The following is a 27,769-nucleotide window of genomic DNA, read 5'->3' as shown; positions in this document are numbered from 1 at the left end:
AAACATCTCCCAAATCCTTTCATAAACCTAAACTCTGTTTGGTGGCTCAAAGTTTGATCAGCGACATCTGAGCCAGCTCTCTTTTTCAGTCGTTAGCATTGTTGTTCATTCTTAGAAACTCTCCACTAACATCCTTCCCTCTGTCCCAGTTTTCCTGCCATTCTTTGCTTTTTTTCTTCACATTCACACTCTCCTTGGTCCCGGGTCTGTTTTTTTTAATTTTTTTTTATTTTAAGGCAGGGAGGCAGGGCCACCGAGCCATAACTCCTCCCCCTCTTGTGATGAACGCAGGAGGTAAAAACAGAAAGTGAGACAATAGACTTTAATCACTCGTGTTGTAGAGCTGTTGGCACACTGAGCTCCATGTGTGGCGAGAAGTAAGAAGGAGAGACAAAAAAGAGTAAGACGAAGATTCAGAGAAACCCATGCCAATCATCAGCAGCTACACTGAGAGGAGGACTGACTTATCTGACAAGAAACTTGTTTGTTCCTCAGGATTTGCATCTTCTCCATCCTGGTGTCCAGCAAGTGAAGAAGACCAAAAGCTCATTCCACTCTGCCGTCAAGACTGGAGTATGCCTCGCCATCCCTGTCATCCCTGCCGCTGAAGCAGGTGGCCGCCATGATCTCTCACTGTCCTCTGGCCACCCTTCTGTCTCTGCCCATCAGTGCCCAGCTGAGCCACAGCCCCGACCTGGACAGCACCTTACTGCTGGAGGGGGAGGGAGGCGTCACTCTGCAGAGGTACCAGCCTCGCTCCCCGGAGAGCAGCCCTCACCACTGGGTCAGTACCGCACTTGTTGTCCACATAAACCAAGAACGATTGTGTCTGTTGAAATCTTGTTTCCATTTCTTGGAAAGCACAGATCCTTCCTGTCTCCTTAAACAATCTGGCAGACCTCACCAGCTGTACGACTGCCTTGTGTTGTTGCTCGGTATGTGGGAGGTGTTGCAGCTTATGTTTTCTACTGTTTTGCCTTTTGTTTGTGTTTGTTTATTTTTATGTAGATGGGAAATTTCCGAGAACGTGGGGAGTAGAGCATGAATATCTGAAAAAGAAGCTTGGAATTGAAAGCATTTAAAGATATGCAGTGAGGGTCAGCGATATCAGCTGTGTTTGTAACTTCTTCAAGGTCTGTTTGGTGAGAAGAGCCCAGTGACTTTGAGAAAGTGAAGGACAGTGATGGGAAAAACAAAAAAACTACCAGGAGTCATATCGTGCTCAGTTATAATAACATTTGATTTAATTCACTAGAAAAATCGTAATTAACTGCATAAATATCCAGAAGCAGCTGACTTGAAGCGGGGAGTTATCAGCCCGTCTCTTGGCTCCTTCTTGATGACATTTTATGCATTGAACTGACAAGTCACAGCACAATAATTCACACTCTGCAGTCTTCGGTGGCACAGACTGAAGGACAGCTGGATTCTCATAAATCAGTGATTCATTTTTACCATAACCGACATGTTACATGTTTTTGTGTGTTTTGGCCGTTGCGTCTTGCTGACTGACTTCACTTTTTCTCCAATTCTATTCTTAGCATGATAAATGTTGACCGGTTGCCGAGACTAACATAAATGCTGCTAGTGCTACTTTCAGAGCTGTCATACATGCCTTTTTTAAATCTTTAACAGAAATCAACTTGCGGAAGCACCAGATTATCAATAGTTGTGTGCATGAACACACTGTTTTCCATGACCACATAGACTTTCGCTAAGAGAAGAGGGTGAAAACTGGCGGGAGGTCTTTAATTCTTCTCTCATGAGTATCCATTTGATTGAATTAATTAATTTTTGTAATATCCATGTAATTATCAAAGAAACAGCCTTTTCATGTCTAAAATAAGAACCCTGCCTGCTTCACAGGCCGCCAAAATATCAGGCAGCCGATGATTAAATGTGTGACTTAAAATGTGATTCTGAAAAATATTTTAGACTTTTAAAAAGTAAGAACTGCCCTCATGGGAAACAAGGTGGATTTGTTGGTGAATTTAAATGTACTGTAGCAAACGTGATGGTTCTTAAAACGATCCACCAACTGAGACTCTGAGACTCGGCATCACAAAAAAACCCATAAACTGTGTCATTAAGCTCATACTGAACAGCTGAAGCATAAGTATGAGAGATTTTCTGATAAAAGGTTTATCAATATGTGTTAAAAAATAAATAAATAAATAAATCACCAAATCGTAGTTTGCCAAACTTTTGCCATTCCATCTTTCCTACTTGCTATATCCTATCTCCTTTTTGTCCTTTTTCATGCCTATGTTCATTATTTATGGGTTTGTGTTTTTCGTATTGTTGAGTATTGATGTGAATTATGAAGATAAATGGTCTTAAAAATGCTCAAATCTCATTAAAATGTGTAGCATTATCAGGAAACATTGTTTTGCAAAATATGCCGATTTATTTTGCTTTCACAACCATTTGGACCAGTTTTCATAAAATATGACAGATCATGATGTCTGATCAATTCAAAATGACTCTGATGATTCCCACTGGCAGCTAATGCTTATTGGAGTCACACAACCACATGTCGTTACAGCAGGCTGATCAGAAAACTACAAATGGGCAGGAAATATTCTCCTGCCAGAGACAAACTCAGACATTTGTCAACATTGCCAGCTCCAAATTTTGTATTTTTCATTTCGCAGCTAAAACGTTGATGGGAGGGGAAGCTCTTTAAAACAGTTTGATGGTTTTGCACTCCTAAACACGGCAGAGCTGAATCTGTAGTTCTTTCACTCCTTCCTCAATTTGGATAGGCTCGCAGTCTCGATGTGATGCACATGTAAGTGTTTTTTAAGTTCGGAAGGTCATCCTCCTCGCTGCCTGTCTGACATCCTGGCCGAAATGCAACCCCATCACAGAGCCCTGTTTCCTCCAATTGTTTCAGGGGGTGATGAGAGTGGAGGTTAGCTGGCAGAGACCCTCTGAAGACTGAACTCTGCAGTGCGAGGCTCATGGCTGTGACTGTTTTCACTGTGTCGACTTATCATCGCCTCCTCAGCTGGAATGACGTTTTGACAGCATGATCATTGAGAGAGCTCAGCTCTTTCCATAAAATAACGCAAGGACCCAACAGAGCTAATACATTAGCGCCGTTTGAAAAAATCCAAGGCTCTTCTCCTCCACCAAATGCATCATATTTTGTGTTTGAAAAAAGACACCTTTATGAGTTTACCCTCTGCCCGGTGCTGACGCAGATTACTTTGACTTTACAGGTGTCAGGTGTTTGCCTCCCTCCTCCCTTACCTTTGCCTCCTTGCAGGAGGTTATGAAACGGTGCGAGCGGAAGGGCCAGCGACTTGCTCTAGTTTCCTCTCTGTAATCTCCACGCCGTGCTGTTGGAGAAAAGTGTTAAGTCCACAGTTCATGTCATAGACAAAGCGAAGAGTGCTGAGGTGTCAGTGATTATCAGAACCAATGTCGGTTCACACAAACTGTTGGATACATTGATTCAGCAACATGAAAACATGAAAGCAATGGGTTTTCCGATACCAGATGCGTTGCAAATGACCAAATAACATTAGACACATCAGTGTGTCCTGCCTCACACTTTTAACTTCATTTTAAAGCCTCAGAAGGTTTTTTTTTTTACTACCCACTTAGAGGGCAATGTAATTAAGCCACAAACCCATGAATAAAAGCTCCAGCAGAGGGAATATCCCCTACCCCCTCAGCCCTGTTGGTGCATAACACCCAGCAGGGCAGTTCAACAACCTCAGCTGGCCTGTTAGCGGAAACACAGAAGTTACTTTATGCAAAGAAATTGAGGAGAAAAGAGAAGAAGAGGAATGACGGAGAATTCTGATGAGTCTGTGTTTTCCATTGAAAGAAAGCAAGAAAGCTGAGTTGGCGCTCCTTCTTCCCCTTTTCTGTCTTGTTGCACCGGGAAGAGCACGTTTCATGCCGAAGCTTTGTGACGTCTCAGTGTTTCCAATTCTGATGTTGTTGCTCTTTCTGCTTGTCATGCGTTTTGATGACTTCTCAATGATTTCAACACTCCAAACGGGGTTCATTCATCCGGACGCGGCTGGCTTTCGTAACCTTTGACCTGGTTGTTTCTCGGTTTTGACACTAATACAATGAAGAATAATTGGGACCGTGTCAAAGTTAGGCAGAAACTTCCTTTTGGTCAACTCACTAGGCAAAATTATTTATACACGCTAAACCTTTCCACATACTGCTGAGCAAACTTCACAGAAACTATAAATTTGATTTATTTATTTTATTTTAGCCCAGTAGAAACGTCTTTTGTCTTTTCTGTTTTATTTTTAAGTTTCTGCCACTTCCAGTTACAGAACGATGTAATTCAGTTTCAGACACGACGATAAATCATATTTACCCAAAAATATGCAATCATAGTTGCATATTTTATTTTTTCCTCTTAGTAAAAAGTTCAGTCAGATGAAGAACATCTGTAAACATCACTTTTTAAGTCTTGCAACAGATTCTCAGTTATATTTACAGATATGTTTTACCAGCTGCATTTGCCTCAATACAAACCATTTGGTTATATTTTTAGTGCTTAATCCATCAATCCATATTCCACCATTCAACTTTGACCAGTTTGCCTGCACCTCAGGAAGTGAAGCTTCCCCACAGCATAATGCTGCCTCCATCCTGTTCCACTGTGAAGGAAGTGAGGATTTGTCATTGTTATAGAGCCACCATTTTATGGTTATATTCTGATCTGGGCATTTTCTTTTTCTTTTTTGATGAAAGAAATATGTAAAAAAACGAGAAGAAAAAAAAACTAACAAGAAAAATATCTCAAAAACATCAACGACAAATCAGTTTACATTAATATCATCACAATATAACACTTTCAGAATAAATCACTTGAAGAAATTCCATAAATTAGTTCCATAAAAAGACGGAAAACCTGCATATCTACATTTAAAAGCAATGGCTTATTCTATGTCAGTTTTGGCCAAAGTTATTAGGAGATTTGAGGATGGTCCAAAGAGCCACGTGTGGGTCCGCAGCCGCAGGTTGCAGACCTCTGCAGTCTCTCCCTCTTGACACGACAGACTGAAGGGTGTTCACAGGAGATGTAAGGATTTTCATTTTCAACCTAACCCTGGATTAAACATCTCCACTCATTCAGTTTTCTTTGCCGTTTGCTCTTTATGATGATCCTGATGTCACTAATGTTCTCCAATAAGCTTCTGAGGCTTTTGCAGAACATGTGGATTTATTCTCATAATAAACAATCATCAGGTGGACTCTGTTTATTATTCTGTTTATTATTATTATTATACTTCAATTAGATTTGACAACGTTTGCAAGGGATCCAAACATCCATTTCATGTCGTGAAACAATCGAGGTCTTTTTTCTGAAAATCTCTCTTGTTTCTCATGTTTCAAACTGCACCATTGGCAAAGCGTGACCTTTTTAATCAGCCGAACACTTTAGATGCTGTTTATTCTCTTAAGTGACCTCCCGCTTGTAAAGCTGTCTCTGCGCCTGCGGCTCGGCAGAGGTCGCGATCCTGGACCTAATTAGTTCATATAACAGGTCTCGGTGTGAAAAGTCAATGCTGCTGACATTGTCGCTGTCACCCCCATGTTGTCTCGGAGTAGCAACACAACAGCAGCTCGCTGAACTGGGGCAGAAATTTATTGCACCATATGGAAGTGCTAGTGCTCTTGATGGCCACATGCAACTAAGTGTATGTGTGTGTTGATAGCTACATAAAAGGATCTGGGTGCGTGCGTGTGTGAGTGTTGGGGTGGGGGGGATTTATGGTTGGGTGTCCCCTCCCAAACACATGCACACACTTAATTCTCTCTTTTCCCGCTCAGGCAGCACATGCAGCTTTAGCCAGGACGCATGACTGGGATCAAGCTGCCACTGCTAAATAAATTTTTTTTTTTCTTTGTGCTCAGGATTTGCGCTGTGCTCTTTTTAATGTGACTGGTCAGCATTCAGTCAGTGCCCATGTCAGCAGATGCCCATGAATAAAAAACTGTCCCTGCGTCATAAAAAAGAGGTAAACAGAAAAATACAGCGCAGGAGATCCAGCCATGCATTAGTTTCATTTAGCTTTATATGCTGTTAAACTTTACAGTGGGTCACATTTTGGTCAACGCTATGGTAACGGTTGTGTTGTTGAAGCATGTTTCTGCGCCACAGTTGAATTACTGCCCTCTTTCCGTAGCATTACGGCCTCCGTGCTTGGCTGCAGTTTCATTTCCTACAATGAGCTGAGTAAACAATCTGTGTGAGACTGCATCATAACATTAAAGAAAAACCCCAGAACTCCACGATGCTTAATCTTTAAAGAAGAGAAAAAGAAGTTTTAGGACGTTTCCTCTTGCTTTATTTGTGTGTTGCTGTGGTTTTCCGCTGTTTTGAGTTTGAGCGGCCATCGCCGGCTTGCTGCTCGTTTGATATGAGTGTGTGTTATTATGATAATAATTTTTTTGTTGCGAATGTGACAACTTCGGGTCTGCGTCTACTTGCCGAGCAACAGATGGTCCAGCTCTCATTAGCTGACGGGGTCAGACAGACAGACATCCAAGCCTGTTCAGGCCGATTCATTCCAGGCTTAGCGGGGCTTAGATTCAAGGGGGGTCAAGGCTCGAGGGCACATGTGGGGGAAGGGTTTTCTGGAACCGTTTAGTGTTTTTTTTTTTGCCAATTCCTCTCAATACAAAAAAAAAAAAAAAAAAAAAAAAACTTCTCAACTTAGGACCATTTGAATCACCCTTGAATTCTCCTAGATTTTCAGCCCAAACAGAGTCTGAAAAACATGTTTTATTTCAGTTTTATTTAAGCTCAACCTTATTTGGCAGCTGTAAAAATAATGCAACACCTGGAGTTAACGTTTTTCCTTTACGAGAGCTTGCATGTTGAGCTCGGAGGAGAAGCAGGAGAAGAAGAGAGGAGTCGGGGGGGCTGTCTGCAGTTTTGGACTTTACTGGAAAGGAATGATGTCACCCAACCAGAGACAGCTCAACAACAGCCCAGACAAAAGATCTAAGGGGAGTAATAGAGACGTGACATAAGAGAGCAGAGGAGTGAGAGAGGCAGGCTGAGCTTTAATGCAACTCCTTCCACAAAAGGTTCATTCGACCAAGACTGGAGCAGAAGGAAATAAAGAAGGACTCAAAACCAGATAGTCTCAACTTTTAATCTGCGGCGTTTTATTTTTTTTGTGCACTCTCACTGCTGCTGATTATCTTTCACTTAAATGCCCCATTTCAGCTTGAATTGTCTCATTTGTCAGATCTGTGAAGCTGGAACATATCACTGCGACCCTGAGTTATAACTCCAGTGCTGTTTTTCTCTTCCCTCCCGGCCTGCTCTCACTGAAATCTCTGCTGACTCTGGATAAACACTTCTTCTTCAACTCTGCCCTCTGCTGGGAGGCATGCTTTAGAAACCCAAAGTCATCAACCACACGCAAACATTCGACCAAAAGCAAAAGCACCATGCATATTTCTTTGCACACACACACGCAGACACCCATGATGCAAACAATTTGAAAGCAGAGATTATTTCAGGAGTGTTGCCTCGTTTTGAGGTTTAATAGATTTCCCCTGACAGATACTCCCATTCTCTCTTACCGTGTCGCTTTCCTGTTTGAAATTAAGGAATGATTTGTTCTCTCCAAAGCAGGGAGAGATTGTCAAGTTGTGTCACTCTTGTCTTCCGGTCAGGATGGCTCTTCTCAGTTTCTGTTTGAGCTGCGAACTCCTCGGTCTCGCACTCCCAAACTTAAGATAATATTCGTTCGAGCTAATCTTCACAGTGTTGCTGCACTTGAACTGATACATGACCCCCTTATCTTGTATATAAACAGAGATGCTACAAACGCAGCTCAGGATTCTCACAGTTGCCGTCTTTATCTTGCTGTCAAGCATCTCTCGCTTTTGCTGCTGCTACCTGCTTCTGTGCCTCTTTCGGGTCTCCTGGTCAGTTTTCATGACCTCACTTCAGGCCAGCAGAAAGGCTCCCCAGCCAGTCAGGTATGAGGACAGCAGCCTCGCTGGAGTCAGGAGGCTGAGGGCAGGAAGCGGGAGATTTCCTGGAATGTGCGTTTTTTTTTTTTTTTTTTTTCCCCACTGTGGTGCAATAACAGCGCTCGCAGTGCTCCTCCTGTTTTTGTCCCCTTTCTGTGGGTGTTGTAGCTCACGGTGCTGTCCATGGAGCACAGGAGAAAGCGCTTGAAAGGCCGGATAATGGCAGGATTCCTTTAATGAGGAATTTCAAGAAAGGATCCGCTCGGTTCAAGGACTTTCCTGAGTAGAATTACGTCACTAGGCATCCACAGAAAGGAAAACCTGGACAGGGTTAGGTCTGAATTACAATGCTGGATTACTGCTGGGGTTTACATATCCAACCTCACTGAATCCTTTGGCTTTTAGTAGTTACAGTCAGACTAAAGCAAATTTTAGAGAGATATTATATAATGTTGAATTGTCCGTCCATTTTTACTGTAAAAAAGTGCTGAAGGAAGAGAATGAAGACAAAAATTATATATATTTTCAGCTATAAATTCAATCTTATACGTTCTCCTTTTGACTGATGTAGAGATTGTTTTATAGTTTTAGTTTCACTAACCTCCTTCTTCTAATTGTATGTCATAATGACATTTTGGAGAGTCCCACAACCTTTAAACCTCAAAGACCTGCAGCTCATCCCCAAATAGAAATATTTTTGATAAAATGCAAATGAAATTATATGTATTTTTTTTTTATTTTATGTTCCCATTTCAACATTGTGGTTTGATAAATGGTAAATAGCTTGTACTAACAAGTCCAGAGGACCCCTAAACGTCTCACACCACATCCAGTCATTCAACCTTTCGCTGTGAGTTTTCGCTGGATAGTAGCCATATCTGTCCTTAACCCAAAATGCATAAGCTGATCTTTTTTATTTTTCTAATGTTTTCCTTTAGGTTTAACCAGCCACATATTGCAACTCCAGTTTTTAATTAATTGATTGATTAAGGATTTTTTTTGGTTGAGTATTTAACTATAGTCATTTATCTGCAGCAATCTGAAAGCAAATTGTCACTTGAAGAAAACATTTTGTTGTCAGAGACTCTGATTCAAACTATTTCAATCCTGACTATGTTAGCTTGGAAATTATTATTTTTTTTTGCTTTGATTTGTTTTTATCTCTGAATCAAACATTTTGTTTCTCTTTACAGCTTGTTTCACCCGGGTATCCCCTTAGATCCCCACAAAATATTCCTGAGGTCTGGAGCAGCTTATGGTCAGGAACTACAACGCTGGTGATCAGAAGCAGACAATAGTTGTTCAGTTGAGAAGACAGCAAAAGTTTAAATAGCCTTAAAATATATTATAAAAAAGTAGTTTTTTGTGAGCTAATTTGGCTTTGAGTTTAAGGAACTGTAAATCCAGCTCCAGCTTTTAAGTGCTCCTGGTTTGAGCAGCAGCTCGCAAAAAATTTCTGTAAGTTGTGTGTAAAATATTAATTCATCTTACGTCCTACATGTCAGAGAAGCTGAACCAATCCCTTACTCAACAATAGCAATTCAATAACGATAAAAGTAATAATAATAATTACCCAAAATCTGACGTCAAAAATCTTATATAGCCCGTCATGATCCTGAGGAGAAAAGGTTGTGTGTTGTTCCCAAGTTGAAGGATCCACACACTCATGTGGTCATCCGTCACACACAGTCGCAGCCGTCACATTTGTCCAATGTCTTGTTTTCTGTGGACATGTGACATTAGTCCCGCTGTGAGACCAACACTCATAACCCCTGGGACTGGGCCGAAGGTCTCCTGGGGTCGCAACCTTCCCACTGCCCCTGTGGGCTTCCCAGAGTTCCCCAGACCCGCGCGGACACCGGGGGCAACTTGGCCTGGGAATTGGACACAGGCCAGATTTGCAGTGCAACGAGGAATCAGAGAGAAGAGAAACTGACGCTGGTTGATCCCACACATGGAGAACGACTGACGGAGATGTACAGCAGGCTTTCCTGGCCTCTCGGTGACCTTTGAGTCAAGCTGTTTGGGAGTACTGGTGGCCACCTCGTGGGCACGAAGATGGGTGATGGTGCGTCATAGTCACCGATGCCGAGTGTGACGTTTTGGTTGCGTACTGATGCGATGAAGGTCAAGATGGAAGGATATTCCGGTCCTATAAACTTAATATTAAAATTATAAACTATACATCAGAATGTAATTCAAGCATTCACAACCTCAGATCAGTCAACTTGAGATAGATTGGGTTACAGTGTGGGGAGTCAGCTTTGATATAGACACACAGTGAATTAAAAGCTCCACAGTAGTTCAATACTTTAAAATATAAAGTCGAATTTTTTGAAACTTAAGGCAACAGGAACAAAAACTGTCTCTCTTTTTCCCAGGAATTTTCCTTTGTCATTGATCAGCGCATGATAAGTTTATGGGTCTACTTGCTCACATTTGCTTCATGTTTGTGATACAAAAAGACCCCTCACAAGTGCAGAGCTTCATTCACATCTTCCCGTTTATTCACACAAGTGGGCCGTTTGAGTACGTGTGGAGACACAGTCACAGTGGAACAGTACTGCCCGTTCTGACACACTAAACCCATTCTCCTCTGCTGCCATCGACAATGCACAGTACCAGTGACGGCATCCGCCGCTTTCCTTGTATTGTCCCACGCAGGGGCCGAGGGGCTGCAGATGTTTCACACACAAGGCGGCTGTTGGGTGGAAGATAATAATCTATATGCATCTCATTTGCACCATTTGTGTTTGAAATGTCAACTTAAACCCAGGGTGCGGTGCAGTTGAACTGTTACTTCAACAGGCAAAACATTATGAATACTGTCTCATTAACCAGGATCAGCAACTGCTTTTAACTCTAAATAGTCTAATATTAAATTAGCTGCAAAGGCAAGACAGGTTTTTTGTAACATGGGTGTCTTTCTTTTCATGAAAAGCACTACTGCACTCTGCTGTGCACAACAGCTTCAGCATGGAGAGATGAGATAAATAAAGGCACAGGAAGAGATTATTACAGTAAAGGAGGAAAAGTTGGTCCTCGAGGCTCATCACAATTTGAGCATTATCTGCATCATCAGGTCTGACATAGACAACATTACATTATTATTTTTCTTTTTTTTTTTTTTTGCTTTTATTTTTATATTACTGATTTTCAACTACTTTTGTGCCATGATCCAGGCTCAGCTTCCAACAGCAATGAGATAGTGCAAAAAGATTTACTGATTGACATTGTGTTTTCCCCCCTCATTCTCCATGAGCATCCTCTCTTTTTTTTCATTTAAATAAGTAGATAGAGAGAGAAATCCAAATGATTGGACGTGAGAAGCAGGTCTTCTGTTCCCTGTGAAACTGCGCAAACACAAATCACAGCCCCGCAGCTCCGAGTGCGCACATTGTTGTCAGTTTGATGAAAGTCAGACAAAAAAGGAGGCGGAGTTTAAACGGGACTGTTGTGAGTAGAGCAGCAGGAGGAGGAGGTCATTCAGTGGGAGAAGGGAGTGCTTGCTGACAGACCAGAGAAGCAGAAGTCTGACTTTAGAAAGATAAACGTGTGGAGGAATAAAAACACTTTTAAAGGATCTTTATTTGAAAAAAAGGAGCACTTTTTTTTCTTCTTTTTCATTTTTACTCCTTCCTGATTGGATTATTCTGGAGCGCTGATGCTGTCCCCGGACCATGAAAGAAACGCTAACCATGAAGTTTGCCTGGAAAACTAAAATGGTAAAAACAAAACAAGACAAACAAGAAAAAAATAAAATAACAGAAGCTGCATTAGCTTTTCAGTCTGTGGGGTGTTATGTGCGGTTTAGAAAGCAGGAGGGGGGGGGGAGTTGAGTTAGGTTATAGAGTTGGTGGTTTAGGGGAGGAGGAGGAGGAGGAGGAGGAGGGGAGCCTATGCTCGGGAAAGCTGTTGATAACGGGAGAAAGAAGAAAGAGGAGGAGGAAGAGAGTGAATATGGAGGGGCAGGGGGGGGGGGGGGGAGCTGAACACTTTTGCTTTTATTGTGCTTTAAACCCAGTTTAACCCACATAGCGCTGCTGCGTAAAAACGAGGCGCAGACTTCGGAAAAAGCGACCTCTGATATAGCCTAAAACCCCTCGACCCGTCTACTGACGCCTGAATAATGATGGACATGAAAACTTTTGTTTTGGGGGTCCACAGTGTGACAGAGACAAGGGAACAATTGGCGCAGCCCCCCAGGGGCCAAAATCAGCCTTTCCACAGGGTCCCAGCTGCGTCCTGGAAAGAATAACATGCAGGGGATCTGCGCCGCAGATTTGACACAACTGTTGTTTTATTGTGGGTGTTGTCTCAAACCATCTGATAATGACGGGTCGCTGTTTTTGAGAGGGGATGCTAACGTGTATCTCTCTGCAGCATTTGTGTTTCTTCCGCGGGGGGATCCGATGACATGTCCGGATTTTTCAAGTGAGGTCCTCTGATTCAGTTATAAACAGAAAAAAATATCTTATCTGCATTATAACTCCCTATAATGCAGATAAGATTATAGGGAGTTATAATCTCCCTATAAGTGTAAATATACACTAAATATATATATTTAGTGTAAATATAGTTTTGATGAAACTGAAAGCTGATAGTAACAACTAGAATGACTAAGATCAAATCTGACTTTTACAACCGTGAAAACATTTGTATTTTTTAAATAAACTATTACATTTGCATTGAATTTACTTATAAGCCTACAAACCCTTGCCTCAATGTTAGCTGTGTGAAACAACTGAAAATGACCAATGTAAAACATTTTTGGTCAGAATAATTTTCTGACATGAAATAAAGTGGTGTAAATATACCATAAATAAAGTTTATTTCACCACTTTACACACACACACATGAATTTTACACTTCATCCCTTATGGTTTGTTTCTGGTGCAAGTTGCATACAGGATGGCTATTTGTGATGCGCCACAAATAACAGCCATGGTTTTTAAGTAATAATTGCTTTCTTTGTAAATAACCGCCAACCTTGAGAGTGATTTAAAAGTTTGCATAAAAGTGCTGGCATAGAACGCTTCTTTGAGTCGTTTTCAGAAGTCAATCTTCACCACTCTCAACTTCTGAGTTCAGCTTATGTAGATTAATGATGTGATATCTTTATGCTTTCGAAATGAATTTTATGAGAACAGCGAGAACATCCCCTGAAGGCAGAATTACAATTTCAGGGTAGCAGCTGCTTGTTCAGCATCCAACATGGCTGCTGTGCATATAAAAAGTAGCAAATGCTGCAGGTAGCAGCTATTTATTAGCACTTAGTTTCTCATTAAACCACGAACACACATAGTGCTGCATAGTATCTCTTCATCTGCATGTTCTTTTAATGTTTGAGTATATAAAATAGAGAAAAATATCAATTTTTTATTTCCATTTTTATTACAGGTCAATGCTGAAGGAAATAGCAATCCCGCTCACTTCATGACTTTCAACTAGAAAATGCTGAAATCGAGCTCAGATTCAAGCTCCAACACCAAAGACAAATCAAACCCACCATTACACTGAATTAAGTCACCGGGAGAGTTAAGGCATCACTGTTTGACACTATCCGTCTTTCTCTAACAAGGAGCTCACCTCTCTTTTGGGGTGGATCACTTGCAGCATCTGTGAACTCTGTCTACAATGTCGCTGTTGTCAAATAGCTTCACGTGTAAAAGGAAATGTTTTGGTTTCCATTTGTATTGAAAATTCCAGGAATGCTGCCTCAAAATGAGCCTTCAAACATGTCGCACCAAAACACACTTCCATCATGAAAAAGCAGACGGTGTGTGTGTGTGTGTGTGTGTGTGTGTGTGTGCGTGTGTGTGTGTGTGTGTGTGTGTGTGTGTGTGTGTGTGTGTGTGTGTGTGTGTGTGTGTGCAGGACTGTGAGCTCAGCGGCATTAAGACCTCCCGCTATTGTTTTGGGAGTTAGTGGACTGCATGAGTCATCCACTGGTGTATTTATCTGTCTCTGCGCCAGTCGGCCGGACAGCCAGAAGCGGGTCAGGGCAGTCGCGAGGGCGGGGACGTATTTCTGACAGTCAGACGAGAAGCAGATTGTGTGTTTCCAAATCATTTGTACTTTTTCTCTTATCTTTTTGTGTGTGTGTGTCTGCTTTTTCACTTTCACATCCCCATGTCTCTGTTAAAACCCAAACACAGCTCAGTCATGGGCCTCCTAGACCGACCATTGAGCCTGTTATTGGCAACATTGACCCTTGATCCCTTTACCCGCTGGCCCTCTGTTTGGGGAGTAGAAGTGGACTTTGCCATGGAGTTGTGTAAATGAGAGTGGGAAGGATCTTGGCTGGTGTTGTCTTTGTCTTCTTAAGGATTTCTCCAGAAAGTGCAGCGAGCTGATAGTTTATATCTGGCCAGTGCTTCTCCTTCGTAGCCAGCCCTGCCTTTGTTTTTGTCTCCGTCTGCTGATGCCTCAGCAGATCTCTCTCCAAGCAGGAGTTTTGCATTATGACTCCACTCTGCTCGCTCTGTTTGCTTATGCACTCTCGTGTTTGGAAGTCATTTACATGGAGATACAAACATATCATTCTTTGGCGACAAAACCAGAACAAATCCATGTAGTCTTAGCGCTCTTTTCTTTCAGCGCACGTTTGCGACCATGCTCCTTTGAGCTTCGTCAAACAGGCGTCTGCGTTGGAAAAGAGGAAAAGTGAGAATCTTGGTGTTTGTTCTGGAGAATTTGCTCACTTAGCCTGTTATCTTCTGCCTGTCTGAGCTCTGAGAAAGCAATCCAAGCCAGATTTCAACTCCAGAGACAGGCGGTGAAAGAGATGGATGTGGAATAAAAGGGAGTAAAGGAAAAGGGAGGGAGGCCTGGCAGGCTGCTGCACTGGTGAGGGCTGGGGGGAGTGTGGTCCTTCTTTATATTTTACTGCACTCCTCTCTCCCTACTTCGTTTCACTTTAAGCTGTGGTTGTTTTGTGTGTGTGTGTGTGTGTGTGTGTGTGTGTGTGTGTGTGTGTGTGTGTGTGTGTGTGTGTGTGCGTGTGTGTGTGTGTGTGTGTGTGTGTGTGTGTGTTCAACCTTCTTCTTCTTTTTCCTGCACCAGTCTCTAAAAAGTCAATTCCTGTTTGTTGTTTTTTTTTAAGTCATCGCATTGACATTTGTGCAAGTGAGGCTGCTGCTGCTGCTTACTGGAAGCTGTTTTATCTCTTAATCCTCAATATGAGGTCTCTCCTCTCCTGCAAGAGGTTCAATAATATTTTTTCTCTTCTTTTCAGAGCTCAGTGCAGGACTGGGGGGAGGAAGTTGAGGAAGGAGCCGTCTACAATGTGACACTGAAGAGGGTTCAGATTCAACAGGCGGCCAACAAGGGAGCAAGATGGCTGGGGGTGAGTCTGACATGAGGGGCAGCACCTGGTCAAGCTTTTCCAGTGTCGGGCCAAGTCGTGCCTTTACCATTTTATGCATTCATTTTGTTCCCCCTTGCATTCATTTTGCACCCGAATCTGGGTTTTTTTTTGTTGTTTTTTTTTTTTGTCATTTTGATAAATCCAAAAATGTACATATATCATAAATTGCTCAAATCTCGTAAATTGCTCAGATCTTGTAAATTGTTCAATTTAATTGTATGTCATTTTCTGAAGATACTTTTGTTTTAATGTGGTTCCGATGCCAATTTGTGACAGTTAACTCTTACACAACATGAGCGCTTACAACCCCTGACCAAAAGGAAACTTCATGTTTTATTGGAATCTCAAAATTACATTTCTTGTACGTAACCAATAGATATCAGCTTCTCTTTCTCTGTAAATAAAAAAAAAGAAAGTCAGAGGCATGAAATTTCCTCTCTTATGTATAATTTTGGCTCCACTTTTCCAGTCGACTCTTATGAAACATGACAGGTTACGACCTCCTATCAAGTCATGACATCTCTGAGTGACCTTCTGCTAATACCTATACTGCAGTCATATACCCACTTTTCTTTACAGTAGGCTGTAACTAGATCATAAAAATATGACCGACCTTATGTAATCGGTTGTGAGCACAGGCTCAAAACAAACCCAACCTCCTGATGCTTTTCTTCCTTCCCAGCTTTCTGCTGCAAAAATGTAAAACCCGGGATTTTTTTATTTCATTTTTTTTGGTATGTTGAAACTGCCATAAATTTGATGATATACAGATGGTTTGTTGACGCTATTTGTTGTTGAGTTTAAAACCAGAATGCTTCGACTGACCCTTTTTTGCTTAAATCAGCTGTTTGACACCACCGGTATTGTTTTAACGTTTTAAGCCTGCTTAACTTAGGCAACACCTTTCAGCTGCTGGCTGAAAGAAAAAAGCAAAAAAAAAAAAAAAAAAAAAAAAAAGCAACAGTTTCACTCGACTTGGACTGTTTTGCTAGAGCATGTGATTTCCTGACTTTTCCAGCTGCTGGTGAAGCTGCTTGTTTCTCCACATGGGGAAGCGCATTCTACCAAATGCTGGTACGCAGGCAAAAACAGAGTATTAAATGCTTCTCCAGAGAATATGAGGCATTACTGTTTTCCTCTGCTATTATGCCCTGCATAATAAGATGCTCTGGGCTGTATTATTATGCAGCATAGAGGGGACAAATTATAGGGCATTAGCTTGCTTTAGACGTTTTCACAGAGTTTCTGTTTGACATAAATCAGTCTTGTATTTTGTCCCGTTTGTGTTTTTGTTTTGTTTTACTTTCTTTGTATGGGGCATGTGGGGGGACTTGTTGAGTAAGCTCCACAATAACACAAAAGCCCTGCAGCTATAAGGGCCTATTGATGTATTGACAGTGGCGTGAGGCACCGACTGTGCTCCAGCTAATTAAAATAAAGTGAATGTTTTGATCAGTGCCAGCTACTGACCCCGGAAAGCAGGAGAAAATTCCAGCTGACCCATCAGAACCCTCCCTGGAAGTTATTGATTGTCAGCGAAGGAGAAAGCAGCTCCAACGAGTTCAGTTGTACTTGCAAGAAATCAAATCTCGTTTATTTTTATGCACTGCGATTTGTGACGTTCAAGACTCTGTGTGACCCAGCGGTGACTCAACTCGCATAGATAGAAATCTTGTTACGTGTTTAGGCTCTTATCAGAGGGGAGTGGTGGGAGAAGTTTGCTCTGCCGCTGTCCTCCTCTGTGTCTGGAGGGCCGGTGGAGGAGGGGCTTCACTGTGATTAAAAGCAGATTGGAGCGTTTCCTGTTGCAGTGCGTTAACTTCACCAAGGTCTCTCTCCTCTCAGTGCTCATATGTGCTGCCCTCCCACAGTCTCTGCCTGCCTGTTTTTCACTCGATTCCCCTTCGGACACAATAGTCGGACACATCTGGAGAAACCGGGATTAAAAATAGGTCACGGCTATCGTTGCTGTTTCCTCCTCATTCTTTGGTTATCAGAGATGGATTGATTTTTATCTCAGACTGTAATTTATAACCTTGTGTCTTATTAACACGTCGTGTTCTTGTTTTTCTGAACACGACAGAAAAATATGTCATGAGTAAAACTCACAACCAGGAAATACATGTTCACTGTTTCCTATAGAACTAAATTTGGACAGTGTCATTAATGTCTGAGGCACTGTAGTACAGAGCATGCTAATAAATAAAAACACATAAAAGTATTTCATTAAATACTCCAGATAACAGCACAATATGTAGCAGTAGTATTATAATAACTTGTTGAGAGATCATGCAAGCCCTTGAAAGTGGTTAATTTTATCTTTGCACTTATTGGTCCAAAGATAAAGGGATGGTTATTCATCCATTTGCTGGTTTCTGTGACAATTTCAAATTGTTTTGCTGCCATTTTGTACACATTTTGACCATGAGACACAAATTTGTTTTCCTTTGTACTTAGGCATCTTTATATACAGCATAAAAAAGATCTTGTAAATGTCAAAATCAGAATTATTGATAAATGTAATGGTTCCTTATATAGCTAGACATTTTTATTGATTAAACTTTTTTTGGTTTTGTCAACAGGAATGTGAAACATGACCTCTAATTGAACTCAAAATAACTCAATAAAGTTACCTCCAGCTGGTAGATGTTTTTATCGGAGTCCTTTTACCGCATTTGCTTCCAGCCGACTATGAGAAAACTATTAAAAATCGCTTTACATCTGTGACTCTGGACGGTGTGAGACGTCCTCCGGGGGTAAAAAGGGATAAATGGTTGGTACAAAACGTCCTATGATTCAACTTTGAAGCCAAAAAAGGAGGGGAAAGATCTGCACTTGAATTTTCTTTTGAATGATTTGGGGGTATTTCATCAGTTTCTTTTGCATAATTGATTTAATGTTACATTCTAGTAATTTTAATCATCTATCTTAAGACAAATGGTTGCATGTTTTATTAATATGTGTATTGATTTCTGTCACATCCTTCTTTGCTTTTTTTCTTTCATTATGTCTTTTTATTTATTTATTTATGTTTTTCTTTTCACATTGGTATCCTGATATGGTGAAAACTCAGAACTTCAGAACCTCAAATTTTCAGTCTTAAAGCTCTGCTACAAAAATGAACAGGTTTGGAGATAAGCGGATAAAATTAGAAATCTAAAATGTCCACCAAAACTATTGGCATTAAGGTTGCAAATTCAGACTGTTTATTGGAGTTTTCATGCAGAAAATAATAAAGGATTCAACCTAAAGTCAAATTTTCTGACATACTTGTTCCATCTGAGAGTGACCAGAGCAAGACGCACGTAGCAGGTGTTTGAGTGTCTTCTGGTGCAGCAGTCTGAAGGTGTGTGTTTGTGTTTAGGCGGAGGGCGATCGCCTGCCTCCCGGCCACACGGTGAGCCAGCTGGAAACCTGCAAAATCCGCAGCATCCGCGCCGGGACTCTGGAGCGGCTGGTGGAGACGTTGCTAACGGCTTTCGGAGACAACGACCTCACCTACACCTCCATCTTCCTCTCCACCTACAGAGCCTTTGCCAGCACCCAGACTGTCCTGCAACTGCTGCTGGACAGGTAGGCCGGATACATTTTTTTTCTTCATCTTTTAATCTACATTTTAAAAAAAATTAAGAACATTATATACGATATACATGATTGTGAACGGCTGCAGGTTTAAATCAGACTTGTTTCTTGTTTTTTTTTTTGTTTATTCTCTGGCAGGTATGGGAGTGTGGGAGAAAATGATCAGGAAGGCACTGAAAGCAGTGAAGCCATCAGAAAGTGAGACTCAGTTTTAATACGTCACAGTCAGTTCCAGTTGAGCTCCTGTCGGCATCGGTCACTAATTACGCACGTCCGTCTCTGTGCACCGACAGCGCCCTGGCTTCCGTCCTGCGTGCCTGGTTGGACCAGTGTCCCGAGGACTTCCAGGAGCCTCCAGACTACCCCTGCCTCCACAGGCTGATGGAGTACCTACGCAAAGCTCTGCCCGGTTCAGAGGCTCTCCGACATGCCGAGGGTCTGCTGGAGCAGCTGCAGGGTCAGGCCAACATGGACGAAACAGATGGTATCAGTGGTTTTTTTGTTTTGTTTTTGTTTTGCTTTTTTCCAATTATGTGTAATTTCCTCTCTGTTTTTCATTAACTTATTTGGAGTCTAATAATTCATCTATTTTTTGTCTGATTTTAGTTGGTTTCCAGGGAAACAGCTCCTTTTGCCTGGGGGAGGAAGAAGAGGTGGAAATCGATGTCCAGGAGGACTTCCTGTCATTTGAGGCCGACCTGGTGGCGGAGCAGCTGACCTACATGGACGCGGTAAGAGGAGGGAGAGGAAATGGAAACATTTTCCTCTGAAATATTCCTCCAGTTACAGCCATCGTTAGAGGAGGCCGCTGGATGTTTTTGAACAACATAATCAGAAAAATTCTGAAATATTTTAATGTCATGAGCCCACAAGAAAACTTTGGAATTTCATACATTTACTTAAAATTAAAATACTTTGACAAAAATTGATTGATGTACCCTAGTCAGAGAAGCTCATTTTATCAAGCAGATCTGAAAATTTTTTATTACCATTTATGAAACCAGATGAATAAAATTTCTTTTGATGGATCACGTGTGACAAAACAGCGAATTAAAAAGCCTCACAGAAACGTATCTCATTCAGATATTTTAAGAAAACATTTTCTTAAAAAATAAGAAAATACTTTTTTATATTTTAGAATATAAGAATTGTGCAGATGTATTTCTCTGTGATAAGTTTTGCTCGACTTTCAATTTTTGGCCCATTTTCACATACTTTCCCGCCAACTCTTTGATACCTTACTTTGAAACTTGACAAAAAACAAAGGAACAGCAAAGGGAAACGTTAGAAACTTGTTCAAATACCTATGTAATCCCATCTGCACCAATTGCATAAGCAAAAGTTGAACTGTTAGAATACCAAATCTCCATTGGTACCACCTATACTGGCTAATTTGTGTTCATATTTATTGAGAAATTACTCAAGCTACTTGAACTTATGCTGCTCTTGTATGAAAATTCAGTTTCCGTATCTTTTCTTTCCAGCTGTTGTTTAAGAAGGTCGTCCCCCACCACTGCCTGGGCTCCATCTGGTCCCAGAGGGACAAGAAGGACAGCAAGCACAGCGCTCCCACCATCCGCGCGACTATTACCCAGTTCAACGCCATTGCTGCCTGCGTGGTGAACACGGTGCTGAAGCACAGACAGCTCAGACCCCATGTCAGGGCCAGGGTCATCCAGCGCTGGATAGACATCGCCCAGGTCAGGAAAAGTCCCAGAAGCATCCCAGATACAGACGAAACGTTGTGAGCCATGTTGTGACTGTTTGTTTGGTGTCTCGGCGCAGGAGTGCAGGATACGCAAAAACTTCTCGTCTCTAAGAGCCATTGTGTCGGCACTGCAGTCCAACCCTTTGTACAGATTGAAAAGAGTATGGGCTTGTGTTCACAAGTAAGCATCCAGCTTCTCAAGTGTGCATAATAATCTAAACAAATCGGACTTTTGGCAGAACTTCCTGGGTGCAAGTTACTGTATTTTGTTTTGTTTGTTCGTTTTTTTTTTTGCACATGTAGTTTAGCACCTGTTTCTGATCCTGTTTGCTGAAATAAGCCTCTGTTTTGATGCAGAGACAGCATGCAGACATTTGAGGAGCTCTCAGACATTTTCTCTGACCACAACAACTACTTGACCAGCAGAGAGCTGCTCATGAGGGTAAGTCGGCTCTAGATTGCCTCCCACCGACCCAGCTAAATCCCAAAATGCTGAATCCTATTTAACTGGCGTCAAAACCTTTTCTTTTTTTTTTTTCGTTCATTCACAGGAAGGTACTTCAAAGTTTGCCAGTTTGGAGAGTTGTGCCAAAGATCACCAAAAGCGCACCCACAAGAGACTGCAGCTGCAGAAGGAAATGGTGAGAGAATCCCTGGTGAAGTTCAGAAACAACAACCAGACAGATGGACTTTTTTTTTTTTCCTCTTTTCAAAAGCGGCTGACACGAAAAGAAAAATGCAAACAACACATTCCTCCTGAGCAATGTAGTGAATGGAGAATTCTTGCCTCTCCAGGATGCTGAAGCCACATACTTGGCTTTGTTTATCCAATGCACTGTGTGCTGCATGCACATTAAGTCCGGGCTGTAATTTACAGGGCTGCCTCGCCATCTGTCAACAGCTCAGTGTAAATTAAAGCAGCTAGCAGCAAAATCTAAAATTTCCAGCATCATCAGGGAGAGAGCTAAAAAACAAGATTAATGCGCCGTTACAGAAGCCACAAATTGCTTTGTCTGTTCACTTTCTACAAATTAACTGACGTTTGTCTATTTTTTTCTCTCAAATATTAGAAATACTTATAGCCAATATTATAAGATCAAATGCAATGTCTTATATACTGATAAAGTGACCAAAAAATAAAATAAAAAATTTTCTCCACAGGGCGCGATGCAAGGGACAATACCGTACTTGGGGACGTTTCTGACTGATCTGACCATGCTGGACACAGCCCTGCCAGACATTGTGGAGGTAAATAAAATTAAAAAATGCACCAGCAGCTTTAGTCCCTCGTCTGTTTGCTGTGAGTGGACAGAATCTTGCAAATGTGATGTCGATGCCCGTGTTGCTGCAATGGTCGGCACGCTCCACTGAATGCTGTTAGTCTGACTGTACCCTCTCTGTGTCTTTGTGTCCACAGGGGGGCCTGATCAACTTTGAGAAGAGACGCAGGGTGAGGGATCCTCCTATTCATTGGCTGGCATGAAGGATCCAAATGGCTTTTCTGATGTGAGGCATTTGATGACCGTCCCTCTGGCCTTCTGTCTTTGCAGGAGTTTGAGGTGATCGCCCAGATCAAGCTGCTCCAGTCGGCCTGTAACAGCTACTGCCTGACCGCAGACCCAGCCTTCCTCCGCTGGTTTAAGAACCAACCTCAACTCAGTGAGGAGGAGAGGTACTGCTTCTTTTCTCACACTCTGCCTTGTCTCCTAAATGTGTCAACAATCAGATTATCATCTGTTGGATCTATTGTTCATGTTCAAAAACACTCAATAAGCTTCTTTCTCCCTACCATTTCTCCAATCCTCTGATCTATTGTGTTGATTTTGTCTTTTGTTTCTCCACTGTGCCTCGCAGAGCACATGACTTATAAAACTTTTATGATATTCAAGGTTTACTGCTCTATCTTACAGCTACGCCTTGTCTTGTGAGATTGAAGGGCTTGGCGACAGCAGCCCGACTTTACCCAAACCTCGAAAGAGCATGGTGAAGAGAATCAGCCTGTGAGTTCACTCACAAAACAGATGAATCACCAAATTTCTGAGGGGGCTTACAGTCACAACTAAGCAAATCTTTCTTTTACTAACATATAACTCCCTTTCCTCCACTGGGCAGGTTGTTTCTCGGGCCAGACAGCAGCACAGCCAGTTCGCCAGTCAGAGAGACGCCGCGCTCGCCTCCTACTGGCAGCTCGGGAGAAAGCATGGACTCGGTCAGCGTGTCGTCCAACGACTCCAGCAGTCCGTCTGACAATGAGGGGCTCACCAGTCCGACTCACAACGCCGACTCCAGTCAAAACAAGGTGAGTTACGAGCAAAGTTGTAGTCAAAATAGAAATGTCCCTTTCTATCCCATCCAGAGGAAATGAAAGGTAAGTGGAAGAGCGTATATTCACACAACATAAAAGATAAGAATGAGATACAGTACAGCAAGGGTAAATTTAAAACATGAGAATCAAACTGTACAGTTTGTAAAAAAAAGCTTACTCAGATTAAGAGAAATATGCAAAGGAGTGATGTAATTAAGAAAAACAAGGTGAATGTTTATTTTGTCCAATAAAAACAGACTATTTACAAGAAGTGGGGAAAAAACTGCAAACAATAACATACTACAAACAACAGCACAATGAGATAAAATTGTAAACATGGGATGCAAACATTTATTGAGGTCAGTGTGCAAATGAACAAAAACTTGGAATAATTAGACATCTTTCATGTGGAGTATTAAAAAAATGACATCACTGGAAATCAGACAGTGATTGTTAAAGTTTGCAGTCAATTAAGTTTCTTAGAGACATTTGTAAAGAAAATAAATCATAACTATTCCAAAAAAACACGTCATCCCTCAGAAAAGAAAATTTCTTATCATTTCTATGAATGTATGACTTTTTTATCTGACATTGTTTAACATTTCAAGTAAAAAGCTGGTGCAAAACATTGCTGAGCTGGATGTCATAATTCTATGGTTCCTGGCAGGAGGAAAGGCAAAAGAAACAAACAGAAAAGAAAAGAGAATGCAACTTTCAAATGAGTCAACTGTTCTTACTTTTTAAAACTTGCAAAAGTATCACTTTGTTTCAGTTTGTTCTCCCTTCAGCTGCTGCCTCAAATAACATTCATACATGACCGCATCTGTGTCTCCTCAGCTCTCAGAGTCATCGTCCTGCACCTCGCTCCACTCCATGGACACCAACTCATCGACCGCCAGCGGCTCCATGACTCCCGCCTCGCCGTCGCTGCCTGGGCGTCCCGGCACCCACAGGCGGTGCATCTCCCTCACGCCCATGTCCCCCTGCTCCCTGAGCCAGACCCCGGCGTACAACACCCAAGCCCAGGACGCGTGCATCATCAGAGTCAGTCTGGAGCAAGGCAACGGCAATCTGTACAAGAGCATCCTGGTGAGCAAAAACACAGGTTTTGTGTTTTCAAAAGAAAAGAGCTTCACATTTTGAGGCAATCTGTGATGAAGCAGGTGTAATCTGATATGTTTGTTGTTGTTAAATAGCTGACCAGTCAGGACAAGACCCCAGCTGTGATAAATCGAGCCATGGCAAAGCACAACCTGGAGGTGGAGCCAGAGGAGGGATTTGAGTTGGTGCAGGTCATCTCTGAGGAGAAAGGTAAAAACATGGCTGCCAAAAAACTGTAATTTATAGGCAAACCAGTTCACACACACGAAAAAACAAAGATTTCAACTTTAGTGACAATTTATATTCTCTGCTGATTATTTGACCTTGATCTCACCTAGTAATATATCACTGACAGCTTCTTAATACTGTTTGTCTTCTCTTTGATGTCTTTCAGAGTTGGTGATTCCTGACAACGCCAACGTCTTTTACGCCATGAACACCTCAGCCAATTTCGACTTCCTGCTGCGCGCTCGAGGCTCGGGCGGTCGACCCGTGCAGCTGAGGAGCCGCTGCAGCTCCACTCTTCCTCGCGCTCAGCATCGCTCTAGCCTCTCGGTCAGACTCAGCAAAGTCACGCTGTGACCTCCCTCCGGTCTTCCCTTGGCCTCTTCGCTCATCCAAGCCACTTTGGATCGTGGCAGTGGGAGAATTCATTAATAAACTGAGAGCTCTGAGTTATTTAATATGGACCCGATGCGTCTCAGTGAGCTCTCCGAGACTGTTTTTTCAGACTCTTCCCATCACAAACTGTGCCATCATCACCTTGTCAGCCTTAATGTGCAACTGTGCAACAGTGACCCCAAGTGGCCTCCAACAGATTTTTGCACGGGCGGGGAGAAGCCGAACTCCCCGACCTCCAACAGTATTGTGAAAATGAGTTGTTTGTGTAGATGAATCTTTAATGTTCTTTGAACGGAAATGAAACAGCAAGTTTCTGGTGTTCAGTCCTGTTTGACTTTACTAATAATGACTGAATGGGCCTTCAACAGTATTCTGAACCGTATTACCTGACTGAAAGAAACTTAATGTCAGTTTTTTTCCCCAGTCGGGCGTCTTGAACAGCCCTTGTCTGGCTTGTGCACAGTGTGCACAGTGTATGTGTGTACATATATGTGTGTATATGTTTGTGTGTATGCGTTCACCCTCCCCTGCCCCTCACATTGTGAGCTGTGTGACGAATGCTGTGTTGGTGCATTCTGATTGGTTCCTGTACTTGGTTTTATCAAGTCATTGGCAAATACTGAAAAGGCCTTACATGCCCTGTCTTCGGGGTGAAGAGGTGCAATTAGTGCTGCTTTCTGATGCAGATTTATCTTTTCGCATGAAAGAAGGAATAAAATGTGTGAGGACTGAAAATGAATTTGGCATCCTACTGAAAGAGAAAGCAGATAAATGTCTCAGACTGATGCCAGTTGACAGATGTCAATGTTATGTGAATCTGAAGGATGAATGAACCACTCTGTAAGTGGTTTTACTCCCTCTTTACTAAATGAGTTCATGTTTTTGTTCTTTTTTTTATTGTTTTTGTATTATTTCTTTTTTTTTCATTCAGAATTGTATTCACCAATGTGGGGGTAACAGGAGATCTTCAACACGAGTGTTCATGAACTCAAATTGTTATAAAAGACCATCTGTGCCAGATTTCACTTTGACTAATGCAGAAGGACACTCTATCTTATTATCCATCTGTGTCATAAAAACTCCTCCCATCTACAGGCCAGGCCAGTGTTCCCTTCAGACTAAATCAGATCAGAATCGGCAGGTGCCCACAGGGTCGCGGTCATAATACGACGCTGACCAGTCTGACCGGTTATACTCCAGCAGCGCACAGTTGGGACTTGTGTCGCTGAGCCAGGCTTTTTCATGCAACACTTCACTTTGAGATGTTTTCCTAAAACGCATCCTCTTTTCCTGTTCTCCACTGCCAAAGATTCTTATTCTACATGAATAAATAAATTATTGTCATTATTATCGAACTTGCCTGTTTGACGTTTGATTTTGAGATAGATATATTTTGAGCACATCTCTCTAAGTACATCACAGCATGTCCATGGTCTTGTGATGCCCAGCGCTCTGCTTCCTGTTTGGAATAACAATGTGCCGTTCTGCAGGATAAGCCACGGATATTTACTGGAGTGGGGGACATTTCTGCTGACTTGACTGCAGCAGTCAGGGCCTCTTTCCTGAATCTGTGTTTGCTCAGATCAACTTTGTAAAGCCTGTTGTATATATTTAACAGTGCAGCAAATGTCACAGTATTAACAGACAACTGTAGACCAACTAATTACTGGCTCACTCTTGTGATTGTGGTCATTCTTTGAATGGTGGTTTTCTTTTTCCTTCTACTTTTTTCTGGTTTTGGTTTCCTTTCCAAAGCATTTGGTATATTTTAGCTGAGCAGACCATCATTTTCTTGACTTCTGAATCTCTCCAATAATCTATTAGGTCAAAGTATGTTGTTCTTCTGAACAAAGTCTGAACTGACCCATCTGCAGGTACAAAACTTTCTGCCTTCATCCCGCTTGACACCTGTTTGTTTCAAGCCAGTTTATTTATAAAACGAAATGATTTACTGAACTCTGCTGTTATAATTTAACCTAAATACCTCCAAATTATTGATTCAGTTACAGGGAGCAGCATGCTTTTGTCGACTGTTGAGTTTTTATTTCTCCTATGAGCAATTTGTTTTCTATATTCCTGCCAAAAACAGTGACCGATCTGATTTGTGATGTTGAACCCAACTGTATGCATATGTTCATCTGGAGAGACATAGATCACATCTGGATAAATTAAAAAAGAAAAAAGTCCTTCTTGGAGTCCATTGTGGCACATTAGGTGGTGCTGGTGGAGAGGAAGAGGAATGCTTGAGATGGGGCTGTGGGCTAGCATCAGTCAAGCAGCCGTCTGCATCACTGACACACCGTAAATATGATTTGTCGGTCAGGGTGGATATTTATTACTGGCATTTTGCAGGAGCTGCTCTGTCCTTGAATGTTCACTGAGTGAATCCGAGCAGAAACGTCAACCCACAGCAGAAAACAGCCAACAGGAATAAACTCAAGATCAGGGGAACACGGCATAAATCTGCGAACAGGCACCATTGCAGGAAGGATATTGAAAAACCTCGCATGCATACTAAAACATTTACTAGTTGGATTTAAATACGGTAAGGCTTCAGGGAATCCTCTCCACTTTAAATGCCAATTCGGTGCATATCAGTTTCTCCCTGAACGCAAAACCAGCATTTAGACAGAAAACTGCTCTGATCTGTGAATGGCAGCGAGCTGATTGTCTCGGTCACAGGTCAATGGAACATGGATGATAATCTGTCTTTCTTGTGCCTTCTGTCAGCCACAAATACGCAGAACCTTACACCAGCAGCTGTCAGATGCTTCGTCTGACTCCTCCGTTGTTGTGGCTCGGCACCGTTCAGCAAGAAGACGCGTCCGTGTCAAAGGGTTGCCTGCACTCGCTGTGCCTTGTGTGCGGGGGGAAATGCCACTGCAGCTGCGCTTAGTCTGAGCAGAAGAAGAAGAGTGGCTGGAGCTGACCCTCAATCTGTTTCACACAGCTCTCACAGTGACAGCAGACTGAGGCCGGGACGAACCACAGTCCTTGTACAGGTTTAAATAACAAAACCTCCTTTGAGCCTTCTCCTTTGTTTGACACAGCAGCCAAAAAGCCAGCAAGTGATCAAACAGCACATCTGACAAGTCTAAATAAAGACCTG

At 42.1% G+C, this 27,769-nt stretch overlaps 1 protein-coding gene across 3 annotated transcripts; it reads left to right on the top strand.

Moving 5' to 3' along the window:
* Positions 1-337: 337 nt before the first annotated feature.
* Positions 338-26,015, top strand: rgl1 (ral guanine nucleotide dissociation stimulator-like 1). 3 transcript variants are annotated; one of them, XM_055055937.1, is made up of 19 exons: positions 338-400; positions 496-784; positions 15,212-15,322; positions 18,708-18,916; positions 19,064-19,123; positions 19,219-19,409; positions 19,532-19,656; positions 20,410-20,625; positions 20,711-20,814; positions 20,991-21,075; positions 21,185-21,274; positions 21,795-21,881; positions 22,051-22,083; positions 22,184-22,305; positions 22,544-22,633; positions 22,746-22,932; positions 23,776-24,027; positions 24,135-24,249; positions 24,434-26,015. In XM_055055937.1, exons 2-19 carry the CDS (start codon positions 623-625, stop codon positions 24,619-24,621), a joined length of 2,427 nt encoding a protein of 808 aa, XP_054911912.1. In that variant the 5' UTR covers positions 338-400; positions 496-622; the 3' UTR covers positions 24,622-26,015. The 3 variants fall into 3 exon arrangements, with proteins under 3 accessions (XP_054911912.1, XP_054911902.1, XP_054911921.1); XM_055055927.1 differs by having other exon boundaries at positions 351-784; XM_055055946.1 differs by lacking the exons at positions 338-400; positions 496-784 and adding an exon at positions 11,474-11,699.
* The last annotated feature ends 1,754 nt before the right edge of the window (positions 26,016-27,769 follow it).

Source organism: Poeciliopsis prolifica, unplaced genomic scaffold (assembly GCF_027474105.1).
Source record: "Poeciliopsis prolifica strain line A6 unplaced genomic scaffold, Auburn_PproV2 SCAFFOLD002, whole genome shotgun sequence".
Classification (NCBI taxonomy): domain Eukaryota; kingdom Metazoa; phylum Chordata; class Actinopteri; order Cyprinodontiformes; family Poeciliidae; genus Poeciliopsis; species Poeciliopsis prolifica.
The sequence above is the reverse complement of the archived record's forward strand: the minus strand, read 5'-3'. Positions and strand labels throughout refer to the sequence as shown.